The sequence below is a fragment of the Mandrillus leucophaeus genome, unplaced genomic scaffold, assembly GCF_000951045.1.
Source record: "Mandrillus leucophaeus isolate KB7577 unplaced genomic scaffold, Mleu.le_1.0 Scaffold60, whole genome shotgun sequence".
Taxonomy (NCBI): Eukaryota; Metazoa; Chordata; class Mammalia; order Primates; family Cercopithecidae; genus Mandrillus; species Mandrillus leucophaeus.
The window spans coordinates 4,161,534-4,176,214 of NW_012106475.1; the positions used below are offsets into that span (position 1 = coordinate 4,161,534).

Consider the following 14,681-nt stretch of genomic DNA (forward strand, 5'->3'; position numbering starts at 1 on the left):
TCGGGAGGCTGAGGCAGGAGAATGGCGTAAACCCGGGAGGCGGAGCTTGCAGTGAGCTGAGATCCGGCCACTGCACTCCCGCCTGGGCGACAGAGTGAGACTCCGTCTCAAAAAAAGAAAAATCTCAGCCGGGCACGGTAGCTCACGCCTGTAATACCAGCACTTTGAGAGGCCCAGGTGGGCGGATCACAAGGTCAGAGGTTCAAGATCAGCCTGACCAACATGGCGAAATCCTGTCTTTACTAAAAATGCAAAAATTAGCTGGGTGTGGAGGCGCATGCCTGTAATCCCAGCTACTCGGGAGGCTGGGGCAGGTGAATTGCTGGAACCCAGGAAGTGGAGGTTGTAGTGAGCAGAGATCACACCACTGCACAACAGCCTGGGTGACAGGGTGAGACTCCGTTTCAAAAGAAAAAAAAAAAAAAAGAATCTGAATGTAAGCAGTAATGAACGCTGACAATAGCTTAAAACTGCTCATTCTAGAGTACGACAGAAAAAGCAGTGTAGTCAGAAGACCTGCCTTCCAATCCTTCTAATTTCTAATGTGGTTTAGGACAAATCCATGACCTCGGTTTATCATCTAAAAGGTGAGAATACCTACAAACCTATCTTAATCATACAGTAAAGAAATAATGGTATCACAAATATTACCATAAATTAGAAAAAGTGTTTATCATATTGTCTACAGTTTATATGTAAGAAAGCAGAGGAAAATCTTAATTTTAGAGATGCTTTTTTTTTCTAAAATAACAATAGTTACTATTTGAGTCTTATTATGTTCTACTACTTACTACTCTTGGTATATTTAAAGTGTTATTCTATTTAACTTCCCAACCCCATGAGGTAGGTACAGATGGAGAAACTATGATACAGAGAAGTTACCCGCTTAAGGTCACTTAGCAAGGGTCCAAGGAATGGGACTCCGGTGCCCAAGTTCTTAACTACCTAATATCTCCGTATAAAGAGTTTTTTTTTTTTAGACGGTGTCTCACTTTGTCACCCAGGCTGGAGTGCAGTGGTATGATCTTGGCTCACTGCAACCTCCGCCTCTCGGGTTCAAGCGATTCTCCTGCTGTAGCCTGCCAAGTAGTTGAGATTACAGGCGCATGCCACCATGCTCAGCTAATTTTTTGTATTTTTAGTAGAGTCAGGGTTTCACCACATTGGCCAGGCTGGTCTCGAACTCCTGAGCTCAGATTATCTACCCACCTCAGCCTCCCAATGTGCTGGGATTATAGGCGTGAGCCACTGCGCGCCTGGCCTGTATTCGGTGTTCTAATAGTATCCCTGTAAACATCCAATTTACAAAACCTGGAAAATCTACCATCCATTAAAACATGTAGGTACCTTTAACCATGACTGATTCTAGCCTGTTAATTCATCTCTACAAACCTACTTACGTATAATGCTCCTAGCAGGTAATCATATCACTTTTTCTACTTTGGGCAAAAGGATTTCCTGCTACTGCCAAGTATATATGCTCTGTCTATTCTGACTTAAGTTACAGATGTTAGTCCTGCTGTTTAATGTCCCATTCTTTTCAGAATAGATTTAAAAAAAATGTCAATTAGGTACTTAACAGCCTTAGCCCTCACATTGAACTTTCTCTTCCACAAAAGCCCTTGGAGACAGAAAAAATACAAGGAGCTCCTCACCAATGAAACAACTTAAAATAGGGCTATAAAGGAATAAAAGTTCATATTCTCCTTAGTTTATACACTACACCGCCTCAAAGCAGTTCAAATGACTGGATCCTACATAGCTGAGGAGAGTACACATTTTTAAGAAAATATTTCTTAAGCTTTTTTATACTCTGAGAGACTGAGGCTGGAAAAACAAATTGTAGAGTGTGATTAATATGCTAATGAAAATGGTAGCTATAATTGAGTTTTTGTAAGAAGAGAGAAGGTACAAATTTGAAATATTATTCTAGAAAGGTGATGATCCCTGGGCCCTAAATAAATTTTGATCAGTTTTAACGTGTTATGTATAACTCTGTTTAATTGGCATCTATATCTCAGAAATATAATTCAGATACTGTATTAGATCACAGAACTAGGTACTAAGGAATTTAAGCAAAAATTCTCAAATTCTGCAATGCTTTATTAGTATCAGCATACTAGAATTCAAGGTATCTTAGATATCACTGAGACTAACCACTTTACAAATTATACAACTGGCCCAGAAAAATAATGATTTGCAAATATCAGTTATTCAAATAAAGCAGAATTTGGACTAGAATTCTGGTGCCCAGACTCCTTGTTCAGGGATATTTATGATGTACTGTCTTAAACGTACCCCTTTACCAAAGTTAAAATAATAAGATTACAAGGACATTTAATTTTTAAAAGTTTGTCTTTATTTAAAACAAATTAGATGAAACATTCCATGAAGTTAGATTCTGATTCTGTTTGTGGAGGTGGAAAGAAGAAAATGTTTCTTTTAAATTCACTTACTTTACCACTAATTTACTCCAAGTCATTAAGCACTGACCACATTTATAATAGTCCTAGGTGCTGAAGGGTATGCAAAATTTCTTTCAAAATAAATGTAAAATAGTGGCTGATCTAAAGCAATATGTAGTATAGTGGGGCAAGGCAGACATAGATGGCATATCCAAAAATATATGGTACTTTCTATACATTTGGTCAGACTTAGAACACCATAATTTTTCCATAAGGTATAAATTACTCAGAGTTCATTTTAACTAACTTTGATGGGTATTAAATATAATTAAAGCTTGGTATGTGGAAATTATAAAGACAGAATTATATTTAGTTGTTTTATTCCTAAGAGGAGGAGGAGGAAGAGGAGGAGGAGAAAATAGCCCATGGTTTGGGTTTGATCCACAAGTTTTGCTTAGCTTATTCAGTATTAGCCTACAGTATTTTTAACATACTTGAAAATCCTGTCATTATTTAAAAAGTAGATTTCTCATTTTAAGAAATCCAAATTTGTGATTTCTTTTGAAAATCAGATGATTTGACAATGTAATCTCACAGCTGGAACCGAATTAATGTGATTGTCCTCTTTAAACATCTGCTTTCCGATTCACCACAAACACCAACACTCCCTATACTCTCAGAGGTTGTAGCATTCAGGTTTTTCTAGGCATCTGATTTTGGGACTCTTGTTTTAAAGCAAGCATTTTTTTTTTTTTGAAGGGAGGAGGCAGATAAGTGGGAAAAGAGAAGAAAGAAAAGGGTAGAGCAAATTCTGCTGTGAAATTATATATTCAGGGATTCCTCCCCACTATGCTATTTGGGATATGGTGAACAAGAACTTCATTCATTATTTACTGAACAGGTACCTAATATACATCAGATGTTAAATTAGGTACCAGGAATACAGCAAGAACAGACTTGGTCCTTATTCCTATAGTGCTTATCAATCTAGTAAGCTCACACAGAGAAGTCACACAAATATAAAATTCCAACTGCAAATGATACGAAGAAGAGGAGCATAATGCTCTACTAGTCTACAATTTTGGAATCTAACTTGAGTAGTTGGGTGAAGGCTTCCCTGAAGAAGCACTGCGCCCTGGAGTTGAGAGTTAACTAAGCAAAGGAGGAGGAAAGAACACTCTAAGTTGCAGGAAAAGAAAATGGAATGGCTTTGTGGCAGAAGGAATATGGCAAGTACAAAAGACTAAAAGAATGTTTAATGTGGCTGGAATGGTGAGGAATGAGGAACATAGTTTGAGATTAGGCTGGAACCATGAAGTGCCTTGTAGTATGTATAAAATTCTCTCCATTCTAATGAGTAACTAGATCCAATGGAGGAATTTAGGGGTGGGGCTTTTTTTTTTTTTTTTTTTTTGAGACGAAGTCTCACTCTGTTGTCCAGGCTGGAGTTCAGTGATGCGATCTTGGCTCACTGCAACCTCTGCTTCCCAGGTTCAAGCAATTCTCCTGCCTCAGCCTCCCAAGTACCTGGGACTACAGGTGCGCATCACCACACTCAGCTAATTTTTGTATTTTTTAGTAGAGATGGGGTTTCACCATATTGGCCAGGCTGGTCTCGAACTCCTGACCTCGTGATCTGCCTGCCTAGGCCTCCCAAAGTGCTGGGATTATGGGTGTGAGCCACCGTGCCTAGCCGGGTGAGGTTTTTATAATAGATTTTTGTTTCAAAAAACCAGAGTTTGGGCCTCTGGGGGCCAGAGTACACTGACACACCAATTAGAAGGCTAACTGCCATGGACTAGTCAATAGATGCTAGTAGCCTGGAGCAGACTTTTTGAAGGGGAGAAGTGAATGGACTTAAGAGATATTAGGAGGTAACAGGATTTGGTGATGCAGTGAATGTGCGGAATGAGGGAGAAAGCAATATTGAGAAGGACTCACATGTTTCTGAATTATATAAATAATTGGATAGCAATACTAGTCACAGAAATGGGGAACAAAAGAGGAGAACCAAGTTTTGTGTGTGTGTGTGTGTGTGTTGAGTTGGGATCTTGCTCTGTCACCCAGGCTGGAGTACAGTGGCACAAACATTGCTTACTGCAGCCTCGAACTCCTGGGCTCAAGTGATGCTGCCACCTCAGCCTCCCAAATTGCTGGGATTACAGACAGAGCAACTGTGCCTGGTTCAAGAACCAGGTTTTGATGAATATAGGTGTGGGGTGGGAAAGGAAGAAGAAAGATCATGTTGAATCTGAGTGCATCAGATATTATGAAGATGTCAAATCAGTGCAGAATCTACAGAGCCAGCTCAGAGTAGTATGGGTGAGTAAGGATCGGAGATAAGTGTGTGAGTCATCTGTTTTTAAGTGGCATGATGTCACAAAAGTGAATGTGATCACTTGGAAAGAAGAGGGGATCTAGGCTTAAGTGTTTAGAAATCTCAACCTCTCTGATGGCAAGACAGGCATATGGCTTAAAAAGAAGCTATCAAGGTAACAAAAAAATCAGGAGAATGCTATTCAATGTGCTAGCCAGTGTTAAGGGGAAAGATACGGGGGGTCAGCTGCTGCTGAGAAATTAATTTGAATGAGGACTGAAAAATGTCTAATGAACTTGTTTACATGAAGGTCACCGTAAGCCATAGGCAACAACTATTTTGTAGAGTGATGGAGCAAAGGCAGATTAGAGCGGCTGGAGAAGTGAGAAAATGGTAATATATGCATGGTCACCTCTGAAAGAAGTTTGATTATGAACAAAGGTATTAGGCAGCTTTTGGTTTTATCATGCCTCTTTGTTTTTTCTATTTTATTACTCAAGACTCATCTCCTTTGGATCTATCCTGTTCTTTTTCTAACATGAATTAGATGATTAGCTTATTAAATTTGTTTTTTTCTAATGTAAATATTCAAGGTTCTAAATTTAGTTCTGCATGCCACCTAGCTGCGTAATTCAAGTTCTGATATACAGTATTTTTATTATCATATAGTATTCTTAAATGCTATTGGAATTTCTTCCTTTACCCATGTGGTTCACAACTGTTTTAAAAATTTCTAAATGAACCTTTGTAAGTTGCTTTTTGTTTGTAGTTTTTTAAGAGACAGGGTCTTGATACATTGCCTAGGCCTGGACTCAATCTCCTGGGCTCAAGTGATCCTCCCGCCTCAGCCTCCAGAGTAGCTGAGATTACAGACACGTGCCACCATGCTCAGCTTTACAAGTTATTTTTGTTACTGAATTCTGGCTTGTTGTTTTAGGGGTGTGAGAATGTAGACTATGAAATCCCAATTATTTAAAATTTAACAATAGCTAACAATCAATAGTACACACCATGTCCCAAACATTTTTTATGAAGGCTATAATTTTCACAGTAATTCTATGAGGCAGATATTATTCTGATTTTTATAAGGAAAATAGGCACAGAAAAGGTAAGTGGCTTAACCAACTCTTGGTTAAGCAAGTAACTTAACCAAGTTACACAGAGCTGATAAATGATGGAGCTGCATGTTATACATTTCTTCTCTGCTTCAGCTTTTATTCCTGGAGTAAATTGCAAAGGCCTGAAATGTTTAAAATCAACTTCATTGAAATATAATTTATGTACAATACACTGCATGCATTTAAGGTGTACAATTCTGAGTTTTAGAAAGCTGTACAACCTTTGAAACTATCATAATCAAATACAGAATATTTCCCTACCCACTAAATTTCACCCTGCCCCCTTTTTGTAAGTCCTCCCTTCTGCTCCAGACCCCAGGAAACTAGTGATCTGTTTTTTGTGACCATAGGTTTGCACTTTCTAAAATTTAACATGAATGAAATGATACAGTGTGAGCTCATTTTTCCCTGGCTTCCTTCATTCATCATACTGATTTTGAGATTAATCCATGTTGTTGTGTCAGTAGTTTGTTTCTTTGCTTCTACTACTGAGTAGTATTCCTTTGTATTGGTATATTTTGTTCATTCATTTCTGACGAACATCTGGGTTAATTTCAGTTTTGAGCTATTGTGAATAAAGCTATTATGTACATCCATGTTCAAGTTTTTATAGGAACATATGCTTTCATTTCTCTTGGGTAAATATCTATAATGGCCAGATTTTTCTCCATAAGTATTGAGACAGGGTCTTGCTATGCTGCCCCGGCTGGTCTTGAGCTGCTGGGCTCAAGTGATCCTCCTGCCTCAGTCTCCTGAGTAGCTGGGACTATAGGCCTGTGCCACCACACCTGGCTTCTGTAACGGCTAGATTTTATGACAGGCTTATGTTTTTTAACAACTGCTACACTGTTTTCCAAAGTGGTTGTAAAACTTTACATTCATATAATCAGTGTAGGAGTTCCAATTAATCCACAGTTTGGTCAATAGTTGGTATTGTCACTCTTTTAAATTTTAGTCCTGCTAATCAATGCTTAGTGGTAGCTCAATGTGAGTGTAATTTTTGTTTTCCTAATAACTAAATCTTGAGCATCTCTTCATGTGTTTCTTGGCTATGCATATATCTTCTTTTGTGAAGTATCTGTTCAAATCCTTTGTTCATTTTTACTGGATTTTCTTATTATGAGTTCTTTATATATTTTGGATAAATGTACTTTGCCAGATACATGTGCTGCAAATATTTCCTCCCAGTCTGTGGCTTGCTTCTTCATTATCTGTCTTGCAAAAAACAAAAGTTTTAAATTTTGATAAAGTCTCATTTGTCAATTTTGGTTCACACCTTTTTGTTTACTATGAAACCTTTGCCTCCTCCAAGAAAACATCTTCTCCTGTCTTCTACACATTTTAGCTTTTACTGTTAGGTCTATGATCTATGTCAAGTACATTTTATAGTGTGAGGTAAGAATCAATGTTCATTTTTCCTATAGGAATTTTCAATTATTTTGGAACTATTAGTTGACAAAACTTTTTCCCCACTAAATTACCTTGGCACTTTTGGGGAAAAAAATCAGTTGATTATATACATATAGGTCGAATTCTGGATTCTCTATCCTGCTCCATTGATCTATATGTCTATCTGTACCCCAGTATTACACTCTCTTGATTACTGTAGCTTTACAGTTACTCTTGAAGTTGTGTGATCCTTACTAAGTCCCTCGTATGTCCACGCATATTTTAAAACCATCTTGGCAACAGCTACCAAAATATCCTGCAAAAATTGTAAAAGGAATTGCACTGAATTTATAGGTCAAATTGAGGGAGAAATAACACCTTAAAAACAATGACCTTTTCAGGGTATATTTTTCCATTCACTGAGGCCTCTTTAATTTCTCTCAATGTTTTGTAGTTTTTCTTGTAGAGGTCTTGCACATCTTTTATTTATTCCTAAGTATTTTAATTTTTTGACACTATTGCATGTAGAATTGTCTTTTGTTTTCGAAACAGGGTCTTGTTCTGTCGCCCAGGCTGGAGTGCAGTGGTACAACCTTGGATCACTGCAGCCGTGATCTCCTGGACTCAAGTGATCCTTCCACCTCAGTCTCCCAAGTAGCTGAGGCATATGCCACGGCACCTGGCTAATTTAAAAAATTTTTTTGTAGAGATGAGGTCTATGCTGCCCAGGCTGGTCTTGAACTTCTGAGCTCAAGTGATCCTCCCAACTCGGACTCCCAAAGTGCTGAGATTAAAGGTGTGAGCTACCATGCCCTGCCAAGTGGAATTTTTATATTTCATTTTTCTGTTTTCTGCTAGTATATAAAGTTATATCCTATAAGCCTAGATATTACTTCCTGTAGTTATCTATAGATTAGAATTTTGGACCTAAGAAATTGTGTCACCTACAAATAGCAACAATTTTACTTCTGTTTTTCTAATTTTCAAATGTTTTTCTTTCCCTTGCCTATTGCAATGGCTAAGACCTCCAGCACAATGTTGTGAAGTACTTTGTCCTTGTCCTAGGTAATATGCGGTGAATATTTCTTAAGTATAATGTCAGCTATAGGCTTTTTGAAGATGCTTTTTATTAGACTGAAAAAAAATCCCCCTTTTCCCTCATTTACTAAAAGTTAATTAAAAAAAATCATTTATGGTTGAATTTCGTCAAATTCTTCTTTCTGGATCTATTGAGATGATCATATGATTTTCTCCTTTACACTATACATATGGTTTTTATCACATTGATTATTGAAGTTTTTTTTTTTTGTTTTGTTTTTGAGATGGAGTCTTGCTCTGTCACCAGGCTGGAGTGCAGTGGTGTGATCTTGGCTCACTGCAACTTCTACCTCTCAGGTTCAAATAATTCTCCTGCCTCAGCCTCCCGGGTAGCTGGGACCACAGGCGCGTGCCACCATGCCCAGCTAATTTTTTGTATTTTTAGGAGAGCTGGGGTTTCACCGTGTTAGCCAGGAGGGTCTTGATCTCTTGACCTCATGATCTGCCCACTTTGGCCTCCCAAAGTGCTGGGATTACAGGTGTGAGCCACCACGCCAGGCCAGTGTTTTGAAGTTTACTTAAAATATGTTTTCACAAAGCCCACCTTGGATATGTTGGGCTTTCCGGATTTGAAACTTTGATGTCTTTCATAAATTTGGGTAAACTCTTATTTTCCCTTTGAATAATTTCTCTATAATTCCAATTACACATATGTTGGACCTGCTCATTATTTCCTCATTCTCTCTTCACCCATTGGTTGTATCTTCCATCTTTGATTTCTCTGGGCTATATTCTGAGTGATTTTTTTCCCTGAGATCTTCTAGTTCACTTTTTCTTTTTAACTGTGTTTAATCTGTTTTAACCATCCATTTCAGTTCTTAATTTTTTCATTAAAAATGATTTCCAAATGTGCCAATTTTAAGTTTTACATTTCAACAGTGTTTAATTCATAAATGAGTAATTATTGTGTACTACGTATTTGATAATTCTGGTATCTGCAATTCCCCAGTGTGAGTTTTGATTCTGAACCCATGTTTTTTGGAATTTTATCTGTCAGAAGTCTGGGTTTAAAGTACATTCCTCCACAGATGCTTTGCATCTGCTTCTTATAGCTCCTTGAGGTTAGTATCAAGCAAGGATAACTATGTTTTCAAGTTAGATCTCCTGAAACCCCCCAGTCCACTCACAGAATTTATGTGAATTTAGGCTTCAAACTTGTACAAGAATGAGCTTGTTTTGCATTCCCAGGGAAGACTTTTATTTCCCAATGTGTACCCCCTATCTAGCTCTGAGGACCTGCTTATTTTCCTAGTTGATCCACTGAAGATGTACACTTAAAGGATTGTGGCATTATGCTGGAGGGGATGAAGTCTTTAATAAGAGTTCATTGCAAGGCACAGCCTGCAATGATACCTCCCTACACCCTCAACGCACAAAATTAAAATCTGGGCAGTAGCATAACAGGAGGCAGCTGAAAACCACTCCTGCCCTACTCCCAAGACACACATTCGTGTGATATTTTATCATTCTGCATTTGCTGTTTTTTGGTTTTTTTTTTTTTTTGGTAGTTTCTGGCCTTTTCTTGCCAGCCCAATCATGCATTGAAAAAGACTGACTACTCTCTGCAGCACTGTTAGGCATTTTTCTGAATCTATGGTCAGCCAGATGACCCTGGCTTCTACTTCTTTAAACCAGGAGTCATATGCAGTGGATGAAAGGGGAAGAAGGACTTTGCTAGACAGTGGAAAAAGTTTCAAACAGTGTGAAAATGGGAAAGCAAGTTAGAGAAGCACCAAGTAATAAAGCAATGATACATCCAGGAAAGTTCATGGTATAGGAAGAAATTACTTGGTAAGACTTCATAGCACCTGAGCTATATAATAGTCTCACATCTGATACATATTAGCCATGTAATTTTGGACAAATCACATCCATGTCTACCTATTTCATGGGGGTTGTGAAAATAAATGTTACAAAGTGCTCTGAAAATACCAATTGCATAACATATAAGGCATTATAATCATGTCTTCTGTTACAGGTATGTATCTGAAACTTCAGCTTCACAGATGATTTCAGGAGAAATAAGATCAAGATAGGGAAAAAATTTAGTAGATTCAGACAAAAACAGTTTATAGTCAGTTATGGATAAAAGTCAAACATTGAGCTAAACCACTATTTCTGGTAAACAGTAACTGACTCAGGATATGAGACTTGTCTTACAGACTTTTCTATTTTGTAGAATTTGTTGAAACTAAATTAGCAAAGCCCTAATTAGTATGGGCCATTTGCCAGGAGATAAAAATAGTTTCATTAAACAAAACTCTATATTGTATGAAATCTTTTAGGCAGAAAATAGATTCCAGACAGTATATAATTTACCTCAAATGTTCATCAAAATAAAGTTAACCCCTACATTTTAGATGACTAAATATTTTCTAAATTTTGACCTTTTTATAAAGTGTCATTCAATAATATAATCACCATTGTTCTAGTTGCTAGAGATAAAAATATGTAAAATATTCCTTCTTATCCTCAAGGAATTTCTATTTTAGGTGGTAGAAGTATGATTTCCACTTCTGTGGGAAATCAAAGAACAGAACAAAATCAATGAATCTGCAAGTTGACTTGCAAGTTATTTGAAGTATACCAAGATAAGAATACATCTACTGGTAGGAACAATAACAGCATCCATAAATGTAAGAGTTAACATTTTGAATTTAATTTTCCTAGCTGTTTTGGCATTGTGATTAAGTCACTGCACTTTATCCTGATTAAGCAACTGGCACTCCTAAGATCAAATTGGAAGTAAGAACTTTAATATGTTGAAGATGAACTCATTGATTTTGGCATGCATCACAACACTTCAAGATGGTGTACCATCAACTCTCATTAAAAAAAAAATTTAGATTCAGGAGGTTCACATGCAGGTTTCTTACATGGATATACTGTGTGATGTTGTCAATTCTCCTTTTAAGTCGTTCAACATGTTCTAATGGTAGACAGAATCAATTTTATCAGATAGTCTGTTTTAAATATTGAAGTCTTCTCCGGTAAAAGTCCAGGAGTGTGAACTTTTCTCTGGTAAAGCTCATGTCCTACCTATCCTGCCAGAAGTTCAATATGTGTTTTTAGATTAGTGTACAAGGTGGTTTTTTCCCCCCTCTCTCTCAACTATCGGTTTCCAGGAGGTTAAGTACGAAATACTGAGAAGCTCAACTGTTTAAGAAAGGGCTACTTTCCTTCATCTTATTTCAAGTATAGACACACACACACACACACACACACACACACACACACACACAAAGTCCTTCTTTTCAAAAACATGAGTTTTAGAATATCTGCCAAAATGTATTCAAAGTAGTAGGGTTTGTTTTACTTTTTATACTGATCCACGGTTCTTTATAACTAAGTCCTGAAAGCTACTCTTAGTGAGAATCAGAAAAAACAAATGCTTTAAATAAGTGAAAAGTAATATGGAATTGGTATTTAATACGGCATACAGTAAAGACAGAGTGAGTTGGTTATCAAGACACACACAACTATTCATAAAAGATACAGGGGCCTTTGGTTAAAAAAAATTAAACATCAGTTAAGTCTTATATTTATTACCACATAGGCTTTCCCTTCCACTTTGCTATAATATGAAGAACTCACTAGGAAAAACTTCATTAATTCAGAATGATCAATGGGAAGTATACTTCCAGTTATCTGGAATTGATATAAAAATTTGAACTCAAATACTCTCTTAAATACAGGTTCCTGGCGATTTTCTGTAATGAAAAGAGAAATGATTTCTGGTTGAGATATCTCCTTTCAAATAGGCTTTCAAAAAAACTGACAATTTGTTCTCTTAAGTACAATTGTGTCCTGAAATCGCTAATTTGATTATAAAAAGAAAGGAAAAACAACTCACACCCTTTTTAGCAGGCATTACAAAGGAAAAAAGCTTTATCCCAGCTTCTTTCCAAATTATGTTTTTCAGGTTAATAGAGTTTCATCGTTTTAAAAAAAGTACATCACACAAACATTTAACAGGAAGACTTTTAGACTTTAAATTCTTCCTCACTAGCTTGAGTATTAGCTCAAAGTCTGAAGACCCAATCTAGATACTCTGTGGATTCTATGCTATATAAGCTTACCTTCAGGATTTTGAGCTTAAATATATATCCTTTTTTGTGATGGTGTTTACCCACTTTGTGCTTATCTGAGCGAGCTACTGACTGGGAGATGGTAAAAAGGGAACCTTCTGGGACACGGAAAATGCTTTATATCTTAATCTGGGTGGTGGTAACATGGGTGTATACAGATGTAAAATTTCATCTAGGTGTGCATTTAAGATTGTGGACTTTATGGTATATGTTATACCTCAAGAAGTAAAAAAGAGTGTTTAATCCACTTTATGAAATGCCTACCAACTATTTTACAGTGAATCATTCATACGATTTTGTAAATCAAAATGTATAGGGAAAAAACAAGTCATCTGATGCTCCTGGCATAAAAATCGCTAGTCACTTTCAGGTAAACATCTCAAGCTGGAGTAAAAGCTTCAGTGTTGAGAAGTCACTAACACACTATCTGAAATGGTGGCAGGAAGATTACAATGTATCAGTTTAAGTATAAAGGGTAGAAGTGTTACAACAGCTTAAACGACAACTAGATTAGAACATCCTCAAGTAAGTGACACGACTATGGCATCATTATCTCATTTGTGATGACTTACGCTGCTTATTTCCGCTTACTGCTTTGGGGTTTTGTCATTGTATGGACTTTTAAAGGATGGAGAAGGAAAATAATAAAAGTTAAATTAGTTTTGTTGTTTTCAACTATTGTTTTTAGTGTGCTAAATAGTTGACGTTATGACTGACTTTAAAATTATGCATTCTACTTCCTATTTATTAAACGAGAAAAGAGTTGGTTTATGTAGGAAATATAAACACTTAATCTACGTCATTTAAAAAAAAATTTTTGCTTGGAACTATATTAATTCCATTACCTCGAAAAAAGCCTTTGAGAGGATTAGCTGCATAGGCCAATATTATTCTATATTAGTCTGTATTAAGCATATGATGTCACCTTGCTTCCTCCCCTCCTCAAGCTTTTCTTTTGGTGGGAAGGAGGACTTTCATGGGGGAAATTCTCAAAATATTATGGCTTAAATACCACAAGCTGACACACATGATTGACAATCTTACACTCCCAAACCTGTTTGAAATGGGTCAAATACCTAAGCGCTGCAGAACAATGCAATCCAACCAGCAATTCCCCATAAAAGAGAAAGGGGGTGTGATTAGGTTCCAGATATTAAGCAAGTTATTGCAAAAACAGTTTGGTGATTTTGTTTCTGCAATAGGCACAGGTTGAGCTAGTATTTTTTTCTCTTAATAAGGTCCAAAAAAGACTATGCTATAGGAGGTAGGATAAACCACTAAAGCGTGAAGCAACTGGGACAAACATTAAGGGCTTTATGGAGGTCCTTATCCTGATCCTCAGCATTGGTTATTGATCATCAACCCTGCTGGGGAACTATCGAACGAAATTTGCGTGAGGCTTATCGAGCCACAGGAAAGGAGATGCAGGAGGGAATATAAGCTTCTAATAAAAGAAACGCAGCAACAATAGCAGAGGAACAGCTCTGCCTGGTGACGTAATGGCTGGCAGCAGTCCAGCTTCAGCAGAGCTGCTGCTACCTCAGCATCCAACCTCCCTCAACACAGTCCGGCTTCGGCAGAGCCACCGGGGCTGCTACTTCTTGAGATGCCACTTTGTTGGTGCCACCAACGCCTTACCTCAGAGGGCCAGAACACCAAACAAAGGGTTCGTTCCGTTGCTGTTTTAAGTTGTCACACACACACTCTCACTCACTCACTCCCTAGCCCCGGACCCCTCAGTAATCGAGCCAATCAGCCACTTAAGTTTAGGACGAAAACACTGGCTCACACTCCAGGTGTGCCTCAGTTTCCCCAGGCTGGTTTCCAGTCCGCCTCTAGCTGCCCACCCCCCCGCCCCCGCTGGTCCTCAGCGGGAGCTGATCCCGGCGGCCCCGCGTACCCGCCCGGGCCCCGCATGCCGGCCCTCCTGCCTTACCTCCGCCAGGTAGAGGTTGAGGAGACAGAGCGTGGAGAACTGGAGACAGGAGGGGAAGCAGTAGAGCAGCCAGTGGGGGAAGAAGTGCAGGTGAGCGGGCGGCCGGAGCAAGGGCAGGGAGCCGCTGAGCGAGAAGGCGGCGGAGAAGAGGGTGGTCCTGAGCGCTGCCCACAGGAGACAGAGGAAGAGGCAGAGGCTCTGGTAACTCAGCCGCCGCTCGCGGTACAGGAGCAGCCGCCACAGCTGCAGGTAGGCAAAGGCGAACAGCGCGGCGTAGAGCAGGGCGTGCAGGACGCTCAGCGCCAATTGCGAGATGTGTAAATTTGAACT

General features: G+C 38.4%; 1 protein-coding gene across 1 annotated transcript in view; it reads right to left on the reverse strand.

Annotated features, from left to right (window-relative positions):
• The window catches only part of GPR137C (G protein-coupled receptor 137C), a 109,457-nt gene that overhangs the window by 92,055 nt on the left and 2,721 nt on the right, over positions 1-14,681 (reverse strand). Inside the window, exon 3 of the mRNA XM_011999767.1 lies at positions 14,352-14,679. Coding sequence (XP_011855157.1) covers positions 14,352-14,679 — 328 coding nt within the window. The remainder of the gene's footprint in view (positions 1-14,351; positions 14,680-14,681) is intronic.